We start from the raw sequence: 13634 nt of genomic DNA, 5'->3' as shown, positions 1-13634 counted from the left end.
CCCCCATCACCACAGGGTCTTAAAAGTTAACACAAGTACTGAATAAGCACTGGCTCTGCCAAGCCGGCAAATGCTAATTCATGTTGCTAGATGGCCGAAGAGTGCACTCCGCTTTCAGGTTTAAACCCGGAAAACAGCTGCGGGGTAATGGAGAAGGCCCTGCAGACCCAAAGACCAATCTCACAGGCCCCTTCTTCAAATTCCAGTTTGGGACAGACTGAGCTGCTATGAATGACATAACTTTTCACATGCTCAGCTAAAACTCTACTCAGCGTTGCTTTAAGACGTAACATATTTTAACTCGTGAGTAGCCCTAATGGGCTCCAACTAATTAAACTTTTAATTCTAGAAAAATATAGGCTACCAAGGGTTCATTTCATTATTTTGCTTTTAATTTTTATCAGAGTATAGTTGCTTTACAATGTTGTGTTAGTTTCTACTGTACAGCAAAGTGAATCAGCTATACGTATACATATATCCCCCTTTTTGTGGATTTCCTTCCCATTTAGGTCACCACAGAGCACTGAGTAGAGTTCCCTGAGCTAGACAGTAGGCTCTCCAATGGTTCATTTTAGTTTTTAGGTTTGCCTGACGAGAGGATGTCCCTCTACTGGCTTGATTTTTCTTCCCAGCAGCACCCAAACTTCCAATCTTCCACCCCTTCAAACCAGGTTATTTGTCCTGGTCTGCGCCTTTAGTACTTACAACGGACTTGACTTGGTGAGTGGTGCGTGATATGCACAAGGTTTAGATTCCCTCATCCTGCCAACAACTCATAACCAGGCCAAAACTAAGCTAATTCAAATCCTTTAGTTTGCCCTCTAGTCTACCAGTACCGGATTTTTGAGTTGGCACTTTCATTCTGTACCATCTTGCGCACCATTTTTCAACTAAATGTATCATGTTAATCGCTTGACCTAGGCCTCTCATGTGACCTTTTACTGGAAGTGGGGGGTGGGCAAGGGAATGCTTAACAAGCCAGAATGTCCACGTTCTCATCATAGTGCAAAACCAAAGGCCTTTCTTGTTGGTTTAACCTGAGGGTGCTGGGGGAATTACAAAAGATATCAGGTCCATCGGCTAGACCGGTAGCTTCCTCTCCAGCCTCACAGTCCCACAGCCTCCGTTTTGGCCCACGCACCCAGCAGGAAGTACACTCAGTCGTCGCTCTCGCGCCCACCTAAACAAGGCCGGACCAAAGTGCTCCTGGCCCTCTTTCCAGAGCACTTTTTCAGGACACCTGACCCCTCAGGCCTGTTTCTAAGTGGGCTAAGGTCACAGTGGACTTCCAATGAGCCTTTCACGTGACATACACAGGGCTGCAAAAACTTATGGCTGGGATACTTGAAACCAAAGCATAAGCATTTTCACAGGGGGTGGAGATCTGGAGTGGCAGAACTGATTTGCCATGCTCCACTCTCAGTGTATTCCAGGAGAAACACTCTAGGACAGGAAGTACAAGTCTGGCACCAGAGTTTAGGACTTTTAATTTGTCCCAAAGTTGCTAAAGCAAAAATCATGATAAAACATTCTGCTTTCCTTTATAACCCACCAACGCAAAAAAACAAAAACAAAACCAAAAAACTCCGTAGGAAAAAAATGGTTTTGTACATGGGAGGAAACAATATAAATTCAAAACTTACAGATAAGGGTTAGCTCTATCACTCATCTCTTTAAAAAGTTTATACGAATATCCAGTCAACACCAACAGGGTTATCTCCCTTGAAATGTTATCTATACGAATTTCCAAGTAGACCACAGGGCTGTATACTGTCTTGGAATGTCCTCAGAAGGCTCTGTCATTGAGCAGGTAACAGAGTAAAAACCTCAGAGTCCTTTCTTTCAAATGGAAGAGGGGAAGACAGGGATAGAAGAAACTATTCGAACTTCGTCTTCTTTCCTTGTGGCTTGTGGTCTCCTCCTCCTCCTCCTCTGCCTCCTCGGAAGCCTCCTCGCCCTGCAGGAAGGCAAGCCGTCACTGAAGAGTGGCTGCAAAGCTGCCAGCCATGCCCTCCCCAGCAGGACAAGTGGGGACTGGTGCAGGAACCGGGGCCTGCAGGCTCAGGTCCAGGAGCGCACTGCCACGGCTACCTGGCACACACAGCTGGGTGGCCACCGCGCCCCTTACCTCCAAAGCCTCCCCGGCCTCGGCCTCCAAATCCACCTCGGCCGCCACCTCGGCCTCCTCCTCGGCCACCGAAGCCACCTCGGCCTCCTCCTCGGCCTCCGAAGCCACCTTCACCCTTAGGCTTGGCCCAGTCCAAAGTAACTTTGTTTCCATCGATTTCACCATCTTCCATGGCCTCCTTGGCAGCTTTGGCCTCTTCCTCGCTGTTGAAGTCTACAAAACCAAACCTAAAAACACCAAACGAAATCGCCCATTATAAAGCCAACACGTGGAACAAATGCCAAGTTACTCCCACATGTTGGATGGTGATGCTTAGCTGGGGCAAGACCCAGGTGAGGGCAGTTCCCTATGGAAAGCTGAAACAGAATGTCCCACAAAACAGCTGAATATACCTCTGTGAAGACAGAAGGCAACAATGCTAGCTCTGTGAATTGTCTCTTCTTCTCGTGCGAATCCTAAACTGTCACCGATCGACAGAAAGGAGCTCAATGAGAAGACGTCTTAGGTGGGAACTCTCCACCTGGTGGACGCCACATGTTCCCTGCATCTTACTTACCCCTTTGAGGACCCAGTCTCCCGGTCAGTGACTATCCTTGCACGAACAGAGCCATCAAACGACTCCTTTAATGTCTCTTCTGTAGTATCCTCAGACAGACCTTTGACAAACAGAGTTTTCGATGGCTCTGGGAAAGGAAAAATAAAAATTGTACTTTTTATTAAAGTCACAATTTATGACAACATGCTGGACTTGCATGTTGCAGTCTAGTATCTGACTACTGGCTAAGAATGCTCATCTTAGCAAAAGGTAGTAGCATTTCACCTTGAGTGTCTGGGTAAAAGCAACTTGGTCAACTAACGTTTAAAGCGAAGGGCTTAGACCAAATGCCATGTCAAGTTTACACTGATCACCAGAGCAGCTGAGAATCTTTTATGGAAAACAGAAGAAGCAGCGACCCAAGCAAGTGAAAGTAGTTCTAAACCAGGCAGCTACAAACACCATACAAGACAGTAAACCCCTGGCAAATGTGCTGCTCAGTGTTGACTTCGCCGGATCAGAACTTGACTATCTAGAGGACTTTTCTTGAGATTTCATCAGTTATTTCTCAGATAATCAGTCATCATATCCAGTATCATTTACTCAGCAGCAACGGAAACAAACGCTCTAGATCTGAGGACGCAACCACAAACAACATCCTGTTAATGAAGTTAACTTACGGCTTCTTGCATTAGGTTGTCCCCTGGGTCCTTGCAACTCCAGCCTGATGGCTCTGCCCTCAATTTCCCTTTTATTACATGAATTTAAAGCTTCTTTAGCATCTTCAAATGATGCAAATTCTATAAATGCATACCTGAGGATAAAGAGTCAACATTTAGAGTAAGTTACCAAGCACACAGCTCCTCTGATGCCACCAAGCCTTTTTCTTCAAACACTTCAATGGTGCAACTTCTACTAATGGCCAGGAGAACATGACTTTACCTCCACAAGATACTCTTAAAAGCCTGTAACTGACAACATAAAGATACTAATTATTTTACCCTTTAGATTTGCCACTTTGGTTCTGGGGCACTTTGATAAACGTTGCCTTCTCAAATACTTCCTGAAGAGTTTCTTCCGTTGCGCTATAGGAGAGGTTGCTTAAAACCAGGGTTTTTGATTCACCTACAAATAAAGAGATGTCAAATTAAGACTGAAGCAGCAGTTCCCAACCTCGGTCACAGATATACATTGTTCTTAAAGAATCTCTGTGCTTGGGAGAGTTAACACACCAATGTTGATACAAGTGGAACCCTACCTGGTACTCAACGTATCAAGTACCTACTATGTACTGTTACATGCTGCTTCTTTCCACTCTTACTATTCAGATGTAAGCTGACCACAGCCCTGTGTCTTCCTAGCATATTCTAATTTTTAAATGCACACGATCTAAGTCCTTTACAGTATAAAACATGCAAAGGAAGCTAGATTTATCTGTGTTCTAGTACAAAGATTTCATATAGCCCTCATTCAAGACACTCAATTACAAATACAGGTATAACTTGCTGATCTACATCTCCATCCAATTTATCAAGTCAACTTTATAAAGTACAAAGATGCAAAGGATTTCTTTTCCTTCCATCAATTCCAGAACCCTGTAGGAAGCCTATAAATTCTTACCAGTCCAAGTACTATTCTTTCCACCTCTGTGGTCTTGACTTTGACCTTTCTCTCCGGTATAGTACAGGGAAATGGATCGCCCATCTATCTCTGTTCCCTGCTTTTCTTCCAAGGTTTTCTCTGCATCAGCTTCTGTCTTAAATTCAATATAAGCAATCCTACAAAAGGAAAAAACATTAAGAACTCACTTGATTTTAAAAACCATATTAATTCTCTAACACAGATGTTTTTTAATCTCAGCAATATGCCCATATTTCAGATGAGTACAATAAAAATGTCCTTTCTTTTATAGTAATTGAAATGTTCAAGGTTTCTGCCATCTTCCACTTTTCAATTTAAACTTTCCTCCCACTACAGAAAGTTTGCCAAACACTTCTAGAAAATTTGTTCACATTAAGTCCACCTCACTACAATAATTACAATTATTTCCAAAACATTTACTGTAAGCTAGGCACATGTATAGTATTTTATACATTAGCTCATCTTATAATAAAATCACTCTTATTTTATCACTTAAAGTACATTATCCCCATTGTACAGATGGGTGACTGACATAGGTTACAGAATAATTAATTTGCCCAAAATCACAAACACAGGAAAATTAAATCAACATTTCTTTTATAAATTAGTAAAGTTCATTAATTTTAATGAAACACTGCAGTAGACACAAAACATACCCTTTACTCTTTCCATCCTTGCTGACTAATCTGATCTCCACAGCATCTTCAAACACTTCTTTTAATTCTTCCTGAGTAACTTTATAAGGAAGATTTTTAGCCAAAAGTGTTCTCGCATCTCGTTCTAGATTAAAAAACAAAAACACAAAAATGAACTGGATGGCTTAAAAGACCATTCTTCCCCCAAAGATCACCAAAGACTGACCAAGGTAAAAGTTCTGTTTAAGAAATAATTTTGAGGGACTTCCCTGGCCGTCCAGTGGTTAAGACTCTGCGTTCCCAACGTAGGGGGCACGGGTTGGATCCCTGGTCAGGGAACTAAGATCCTGCGTGCCACACAGCACAGCCAGAAAAATAAAATAAAAAGGTTAAAAATTAAAAGAGTTTCTACAAGTAGGAGGCACTCTGCTATTATGGAGATATAGCAGTGGCAAAACAAACTGCTGTCACAGCTGACAACAACTATGCACTGAATATTTAAAATACAGCTAAATATTATGTTGTATATAGAGAAGAGATGTTCAGTATTTTTCAATTAAAAATATCATTAAAAAACAAAAAAGTGTAGGGAATTCCCTGGCGGTCCAGTGGTTTGGACTCAGAGCTCCCATTGCAGGGGGGCATGCTTCGATCCCTGGTCGCAGAACTAGCATCCTGCAAGCTGCACGGCATGGCCAAAAAAATTTTTTTTACTTAAAAAAATTAAAAAATAAAAAGATCATAAACACACACTTAAAATGTGACAAGTGCATACAGAGAAGGGTAAAAGATGCAAAAGGAGTAGTTAGGGATCTGCTCTAGGTCCAGTGAGGAAAGGACTCTATTAATTTAGGTACATCTAACCAATTATTTTTTGATTAAGTCTAGCAAGCAGTGCCAGGCACTGTTGTAAACATTTAACATTCTAATTCATTTAATCCTCACAACATTATGAGGAAGCCAAAAGAAAAAAAGTTAAACTACTTACCCTGGTTTGTCTACATTAGACTAGATACATAGTCATTAACAAGTATCATCATTACCTAAAGCTTTACATACCTTTCTTACTGTCTTTTCCCTTTGGTTTTTCTAGTTTAATTTCATTGCCAAAGACTTTTAAACCAGTGAGTTCCAAGGCTTTTTCCAGGTCTTCAGCAGATTCAAAATCCACATAGCCAAACTTCCTTTAAGGCGAAGAGGACAAAAAAAAAAAAAATTACAGGTGGGGGGAAAAAACAAAAAAACCCACCAAACAAGAGCCACGTACACATATTCTGGGCAAGCAGCAACACTAATATGACGGTGCAAACAAGGATTAAAAAGCACCTATACAATTAATAAAACCGAGGCAGGCTCTTTTAAGCTGAGGCTACAGAGCAGGATCTAAGTACCAAGACCCGACGCAAGTTCACCTCTGAGATCTTCATTAGTTACACTGCGCCTTAACAACTGAGAGCAGATGACAAAAAAAACCTGTTTAAGCACTAAGATAGGAAAATCCTGTCTGATTAAAAGCATTCACTATTATGGCTTCTCAGGCCTAATTAACTACTTCTAAGATAAGCATCAAATCTCATTATTAGAAACTAGACTGTGCTATATCAAAAGTTAAGGAAGATTATGGGAATTTCAATTTGGGGGTTTTACAATTTTATAGTCCAAAGATTTAATTCATTAATGTCTAACTTTTAAAGACTTTTAACATACTCACATTAAGGATAATGGGCTAAGGTTCTAAAAGGGGAAGGAAAAAGCATTAGCAGACCCACGAGTATCGTGCAGAACTACAGCATAACTCCCCCACACTTACCTAGACACACCAATTCTGACATCAACAACTGCAAGATCATTTTTCGCAAAAAGGTCACTGATACCCGTTTTCAATTCAGGAGCAGATTTACTGAAGTTCAGGTTTCCAACAAAGAGATTGAAAGATGTAGTTGGTTCTGTGGCTGTACAAAAAATTTATTCAAATTAGTCTATTTTCCAGTATATTTGACTATTAGTCAAATTATTTCTGTACATAGCACATCAGCACATTGCAATATAACATCAGGTTTCAGTATTAAGTCCCTTTGTTGTTCATCACTTGTGCTATTAGGTGTTATTTCCCACCTCCTAATTCTCTAAGTTACCTTCCACTTTCTGTTTCTTGGCTTCGGGAGCTGCTTTTTGTTTGGCCATTTCCTTCTTTCGCTTTCCAGGTGCTTCTTTGACAAGTTCTGGTCAAGATATCAAACAATCTATGTCATCCACAAGTAGCCACACATCCTCAAGCATCTCCTTTAAACAAAGCTCATGCCAATGCACTTCAGAACCTATAACTCGATTACCTTCCTCCTCCTCGTCCTCCTCCTCGTCGTCGTCCTCCTCCTCGTCATCGTCCTCCTCGTCCTCGTCCTCGTCCTCGTCCTCCTCGTCATCTTCCTCATCTTCCTCTTCAGCAGTGCTCTTTGCCTTCACAGGAGCAGCTTTTGCTGGAGCTTTCTTTCCTTTGGCTGCTGCAGTCTCCATAGCTTCTTCTTCTGAGTCTGAAAGAGAAGCCACCTCGTCAAAAACTCAGAATTATCCCAGTTCTATTCCTAGTCCTAGGAAAAGCCAAAGGAAAATGAATGTAATCTTGTCCATGCCACTGTGCTTAGTTGTTATGGCAAGAATTAACAAATCACTTGGAAGCAAAATTCTACATTGTGAAAAATACAGGATGAGCTGTTTGAAGCATGTTACTCAGGAGCAGGCAATCGTTCACAGGCACCACAGGTACCACTAGTGCGCCACAAGCAGCCCAGAGAAACCCTGGGATGATGCTTGTCTAACCCACCCCAGGTCGTCAGGAGCACAGCATTACCACCCACGCCTTGCCCCTAATGTATCTTGCCAACAGGAGCCCAAGGACTCCCAACACAATGCCTTACCATCCTCGTCATCCTCGTCATCCTCGTCGTCGTCTTCACCGTCATCCTCGTCATCCTCGTCCTCATCCTCCGAGGCAGGAGCAGCAGCTGCTTTCATCACCGCGGGCTCGAATTCATCCTCCTCCTCCTCTTCATCCTCCTCCTCCTCCTCTTCACTGTCATCTTCCTCTTCCTCATCACTGTCTTCCTTCTTGGCATTCTTGCCGTTCTTTGCTCCCTTGGCTGGAGCGGCTGCTCCCTTCTTACCAGGGGTTGCTACCAATGCTTTGCCTGGTGTGGCTCCCTTTTTGCCAGGTGTTGCTACTGCTTTGGCAGGTGTAACTGTCTTCTTGGCTGGCATAGCGGCTGTCTTTTTGCCAGGGGTGACAACTGCTTTCTTTGCCGGTGTGGCAACTGCAACCTTTTTTGTTGGGGAAACCATCATCTTCTTTGCTGGAGTTGTGGTAGCCTTTTTGCCTTTTTTCTGAGGAATAACAACCTTAAGAATAAATAAAAACCAACATAGGCCTGTTTCCAAACTCAAGAGAGCCTTGGTCCCATAAATGAATGCTAAATTCTAGCACTGCCTCTAGTTGAAGACCACATGCACTAGATGTTAGCAAGTTAAACTACAGGGTCAAGTAACATGTCCTTCTGTACGCTTCAAGTCACAGTCCGGCAGCACACCCTAACACGGACTCTGAAAATAGACTGGACGCCACTGCGTGGGCTTAGGCAAAGTTTTAAAACTTAATTTTAAGCCTCAATAGTTTTCCCATCTGAAAATATCTCAACTTTATACGTTGCTTTAAAGATTGAGTTGATATGTGTAATTAAAAGCCTTACACATAGAAAGGACTACCTGCTAAGTGTTATTAAGTTATTTGGGGCTCTCACAGTGGGTGGAGGAATAAAGTTCACTGAATGCTCATTCTTAGGACCAAAGAGAAAATGAACATCAAATAGTCAAGCTGTACAGTCAATCGTTGCAAAATTAATACAAAGAGTGAACACATTGGCTTGATAAAAAACTGTTGTTTATCTACATTTAAGTCACACTCAAAACCACATTTTGTTGACTATTGGTTTTATCAGCTTATGTGTGTCAAAATAAAATCTTTATTAAATTCTAAATAAGAAACATGAGCAAATACAGCAATTAGGTGTCTTTGCAGCTAGCCAACAGTAGCTGGGAGTGCTAATTAAGTGCTAACACAACGGGAGGTGGCAACCCTCAATCCACACATTGTAACAGTGTTTAGTATTACCAAGCCCATATAGGATAACAAAGACCAATTAATCCTACTTAGATACTAGAAGAATCTGTTAAGGCTAACCTCAGACCTAAATATAATGCTCAAAGCTGCCACTCACAGGACAGTTAACTGTCCAGGCTGTTTCTCCAGCAGGTAGGTGGGGCTCATGTGTTCAAAGTGGAAAACTAATAATATATTATTGCATTATATCACACCAAGCCCTGCAGAGGGCACATGAAAACTCCACACCTTTCCTCTCAAGTTCATTACTCTTATGGCATCTTGACAGGTCAATAAAAACTTTGTGAAACGCTGGACCATTACAACAGGTCATATATGAATGAATATAATCCTATTTTTTGCCAGTATTTTCAGACATCCAATACCACGTGCTTTTAACTCTCCATTTTGTAGTTTAACACAATTCTGTGTTAAACTATATACAATTACCTCTTCTCCACTGCTATCATCCTCTTCAGTTCCTGACATTTCCTCGTCTTCACTATCTTCTTCTACCTCCTTTGGGGGAGGAGCCATTTTCTTGGGGTCACCTTGATTTTTACCGGCCTAAAACAGACGCATTACACATTACACCTCCCACATTTCAGGCCATTCTTCAGAGTAAAACTGCAATCATCTCCCTCAGAACCCGCTCTTCATACTGTTAAGTACAATTAACGTAAAAACTACTCTTTATACCAATGTTAACACAGGTGAATTCTCAACTTCCCACGTATTTCCTGTCAAGTTCTTCAAAAACCAACCTTAGGATAAAAACGCAACTTCAAGAAAACGGTCTCTCTCTTGTTGCTGCGCCCTTTAAGCACACCCATTTTAAAACCTATACATCCAGCCAGAATCGAACCTTGCATCGCGGCACAATTTTTCAATAGAGCCTACAATCGGACCACTGTAACAGCTAACAATCCATGGCCCTTCACCTGGGGAAAACCACCTTAAAAAAGCCTTTGGGGTAAGTTGTGGCACCTAATCCCACCACCCTCGTCTGAATTTAAATTAGGGCAGTCTTAAAAAAAAAAAAAATCCACGTCTTAACCTTTAGTCTTCCATTAAGTTTTCCTTTCCCAGGTTATCAACCCCGCCCCTTTCATCCCCGGCAGGGCCACGTGGGGGTAAGTCGCAGGCCACCATGTGCGCGCAGCCCTGCGCCAAAAGCACGCGGCAGGGCCTCCTTCCGGAGCCCACCTGCCGCCCGCCCGGAGCTGAGACCCCGTGGGCCGCCGCTCTCCGCCCCAGGACCCGGGGCCCTCAGCAGGCGCCAGGACCCACGCGGCGCGGCCCACGTGGCGGGCCGCGAGCCGGGGCACATGCGTCAGGAGGCGGGGCTCCGCTCGGGCCCGTCGCAGGAGTTTGGCCTCATCCGTCCGGGGCCCAGCGCCCCCTTCCCGCGCTCAGCCCCCAAGTCCTTCCCCGCCGCATCGACCATCCGCCGCACCTGCCGAAGCTCTTCACGTCGCTACCACACAGCCAAAAGCCGCGAGACCTCAAGGCTAATCGCGCGAGACTTCCCGCACTATGGCGCCCTCGAAGGCGCCCGGGGTGGCGCGCAGGCCCTCCTCCTGGCGGCGCCGCGCGCGCGCTCCTCAGAAAACAGGCCTTGACGTCCGTGCTCGCACGGCCAAGGCCTCTTACCTTTGCAAGCTTTACCATGATAGCGGCTTAGTGTGTGGCGAGCGAGTGGCGCAGATGAGCCCAGAAGACGCGAAGCAACGTCGATGGCGGCCGCTGATCGCAGAGCTCGTACGCTTGGCTGCCAGCTAGAGCTCGAGACTGAGGCGAAAGACTGAGCCTGCCCAGTAATCGCCTCTGGAAAGGCGACGACGGCGCCCTCGTGACTCCGCCGCGACCAACCAGAGTTCGCGTCCCTCCCATAAGCCAATCGCGAGCCTCTACCTGAGAACGGCGCGGGGCGGGGCACGGGCAGGAGTGGGCGGGCAGAGGAGGCCAGAGAAGGGGGGAGGGGATTCGTGGCGGCGGCCTAGGGGCGGGACTCGCTTTGTGCAAGGCCAGCGCTGATTGGGCCGTGAGCGCGCGGTTCCCGGAGTGCCTATCCACGGCCCGCGCTCGCGGCGCCTGCGCCGTGGAACGGACATTTTTGGCGCCGCGTGTTCCCTAATTCCCGGGCGGTGGGTAGCGGTGGCTTTCGGCTCCCCAGTGTGTCTGGGTCTTGTCGACTGTGGAGGTCTTGAGTTTCCTGGGAGGCTTTACGCGCGACCCCGGCCCGCACTCCACGCAGAGCCTCCTGGAGGGAGGAAAGATAAGAGTTTGCCCAGTTTCCTAATTAGCCCGAGACCGTCGGGAATTCAGGGTCCACCGCGTTGAGGGACCACCTTCGTCCCGCCCGCTAACGAACCGGGAGCCAGAAAGTCCCCCTGTCTGCTGGTGACTCCCCCGGCCCACGTGCCTGACGCTGCCTTCTGAGAGCCGCTGATATAGACAGTTGCGTATGTTTGTGAGGTTTACTGTGAGCAGCACACAAACATAATATTTAATCTCAAGAAACCTCATGCACTAGGTAATTTTACCAGTGGGAAACACCCTGGTGGTCACTGGATGTTACAACTGCGGGATGGGGAGAAGAACTTGGTCAGGCCAACCACAGTGCAGGGCCTTTGACCACTCAAAAGTTCCCTCTTTGTTATTTGGGACTAAAGCAGCTATTTTAAAATGGTGGCTGCTAAATCAGTGTCACCAGATGGTCTAGGAGTCAATCAAAAAAGTCAAAGAAAAGTTCCCTTGTTGGCGGAAGCACAGAAAATTGCCCTTGCATTGTGTTTTTGCCAGTTATTCAGATGGGTCACTATGGCAAAACTTAATTGGTGTCAAACTTAACCTAGAGCACTTTCTTCAGTTTTGAGCCTGCCCAGGTAGGATGGTTACATCCTGGGCACCTGGTGCCTGGTACAAAACCAAGATACCTTCAGCTGTGATGATATTTCCCTAACTGAACTAATGTTCAGAATCACTTCTGGAGTTTCTAATTAAAGAGGTGTGGCATTGGGCGCAGGATTTTGTTTTGGTTTGGTTTTTTTTGGTACGCGGGCTTCTCACTGTTGTGGCCTCTCCCGTTGCGGAGCACAGGCTCCGGACGCGCAGGCTCAGCGGCCATGGCTCACGGGCCCAGCCGCTCCGCGGCATGTGGGATCTTCCCGGACCGGGGCACGAACCCGCGTCCCCTGCATCGGCAGGCGGACTCTCAACCACTGTGCCACCAGGGAAGCCCCAGGATTTTGTATTTTAACAAGGGCTGGTGGGGATTCTGTGAGCAATCAAGTTATTTTGCACCTCTTCCTAGAAGGCTCCTGTGACTGAGTGAATAGGAAACTCACAGCTACCCACTGGGGCTCTCTGATCAGGAAGGAAGCTGGGGCTAGTTCTCTGGTCTGCACCCTGCTTTTTGATGATCTATGGAGAGCACCCTGAGGAGGTTCTCATTTTAAACTCTGGGATGGGGACCAAGGGGACACTTACTGGGTGATGGGGGACGGAAAGAACAGCATAAGCCAAGGCATGGTGGAGTAAGACCCCCGTGTTTGCAAGCAGTTTGGCACACAGCAAGCTTGGGGCACTCATGGGAAGAGGCTGGAGAGAGCAGTGCATGATCAAGTGACAGGGATGAGTTATAGAAATACTGGCGTGGCTGGCTTGTCATTCAGATCTCAGTTTACATCACCTCTTGAGAGGCCTTTCCCCAACCCTCCAATGAAAAGTGCCACCCAGAGGCTCCCTACCACATCAACCTAACCGAGTCTTCTGCAGGTGCTTACCACTACCTGGCATTTTTCTTTTCTGTTTACTGTCTGTTTGCTCCTTCCCCAGCCACGAGAACGCAGACTTTGTTCTTTGCTATATTCCTGGCGCCGCAAGCATTGCCTGACATAAGTAGTGGTGGAAATTATTTGTTGAATGAATGAAGTATTTAGGTCAAAGGAGCAGTGGAGAAAGCCAGTATAGCACAGTGCTCAAGTGCCTTGCTTTGGAGCCAGCCTGGGACAGAAAAACAGTAATAGCTAATACTTATATAATACTTACGAAGTTCCAAGCACTATTCCAGTTCTTTATACATAATATATATATATAAATTCATTTACTCTTAGAAAAAAATTATCACTATTTTACAGAAACTGGGGCATAGATAAGTTAACTTGTCTAGGGTCACATAGCTAGGAACTAGGATTTAAATTGAGACCCTGCTCTGTCATCCCAGTTTCTTTATAAAATGCATATAATAATAGTACCTGACATTTGGGTTGTTATGAGTATTAAGTGAGATGTGTAATAAGCCCTCAGTATTAGCTATTGTTATTATTGACAGACTTCGTGACTTGAATAGAGAGGGAGAACAGATCATTTATTTCCATTATCTGTTGAGTGTGTGTATGTATGTAGAGTGATACCAGCAGGGCTGCAGGTCTGGGGGGAAGCTCCTGAGTTCAATGTTGGACATGATGCATGCATAAGAAATACCCATCGCTTTAGGCCAGGTGTCCCCAACCCGCAGGGGACCGACACCGGTCTGCGACC

General features: G+C 45.2%; 1 protein-coding gene and 3 non-coding genes across 6 annotated transcripts; all 4 read right to left on the bottom strand.

Moving 5' to 3' along the window:
• Positions 1-1462: 1462 nt before the first annotated feature.
• Positions 1463-10899, bottom strand: NCL (nucleolin). 3 transcript variants are annotated; one of them, XM_029225540.1, is made up of 14 exons: positions 10743-10899; positions 9540-9656; positions 7855-8332; positions 7273-7470; positions 7075-7161; positions 6750-6891; positions 5999-6123; positions 4961-5084; positions 4284-4441; positions 3665-3788; positions 3344-3477; positions 2685-2811; positions 2129-2355; positions 1463-1957 (listed from the first exon to the last, which is right to left on the bottom strand). In XM_029225540.1, exons 1-14 carry the CDS (start codon positions 10758-10760, stop codon positions 1878-1880), a joined length of 2139 nt encoding a protein of 712 aa, XP_029081373.1. In that variant the 5' UTR covers positions 10761-10899; the 3' UTR covers positions 1463-1877. The 3 variants fall into 3 exon arrangements, with proteins under 3 accessions (XP_029081373.1, XP_029081374.1, XP_029081375.1); XM_029225541.1 differs by having other exon boundaries at positions 7273-7471; positions 7865-8332; XM_029225542.1 differs by having other exon boundaries at positions 7855-8317.
• Positions 2493-2626, bottom strand: LOC114897318. The gene has a single exon (XR_003794047.1). It is a non-coding gene; the product is annotated as a small nucleolar RNA SNORA75 (small nucleolar RNA).
• On the bottom strand, positions 3176-3255 carry LOC114897327. The gene has a single exon (XR_003794055.1). It is a non-coding gene; the product is annotated as a small nucleolar RNA SNORD20 (small nucleolar RNA).
• Positions 6966-7035, bottom strand: LOC114897326. Its single transcript, XR_003794054.1, has one exon. It is a non-coding gene; the product is annotated as a small nucleolar RNA SNORD82 (small nucleolar RNA).
• Positions 10900-13634: the final 2735 nt, after the last annotated feature.

The sequence above is a fragment of the Monodon monoceros genome, unplaced genomic scaffold (assembly GCF_005190385.1).
Source record: "Monodon monoceros isolate NGI ecotype Baffin Bay Population unplaced genomic scaffold, NGI_Narwhal_1 Super_Scaffold_16, whole genome shotgun sequence".
Taxonomy (NCBI): domain Eukaryota; kingdom Metazoa; phylum Chordata; class Mammalia; order Artiodactyla; family Monodontidae; genus Monodon; species Monodon monoceros.
Note: the sequence above shows the minus strand (reverse complement) of the source record. Positions and strands in the feature narration are given on the sequence as shown.

Excerpts from the sequence above, each read along its gene's own strand:
- NCL (XM_029225540.1), bottom strand. Across the intron at positions 6,124-6,749 it reads GTCAGAATTGGTGTGTCTAG|GAAGTTTGGCTATGTGGATT; the intron begins GTAAGTGTGGGG and ends TTCGCCTTAAAG. Across the intron at positions 3,478-3,664 it reads CAAAGTGGCAAATCTAAAGG|GTATGCATTTATAGAATTTG; the intron begins GTAAAATAATTA and ends CTTTATCCTCAG.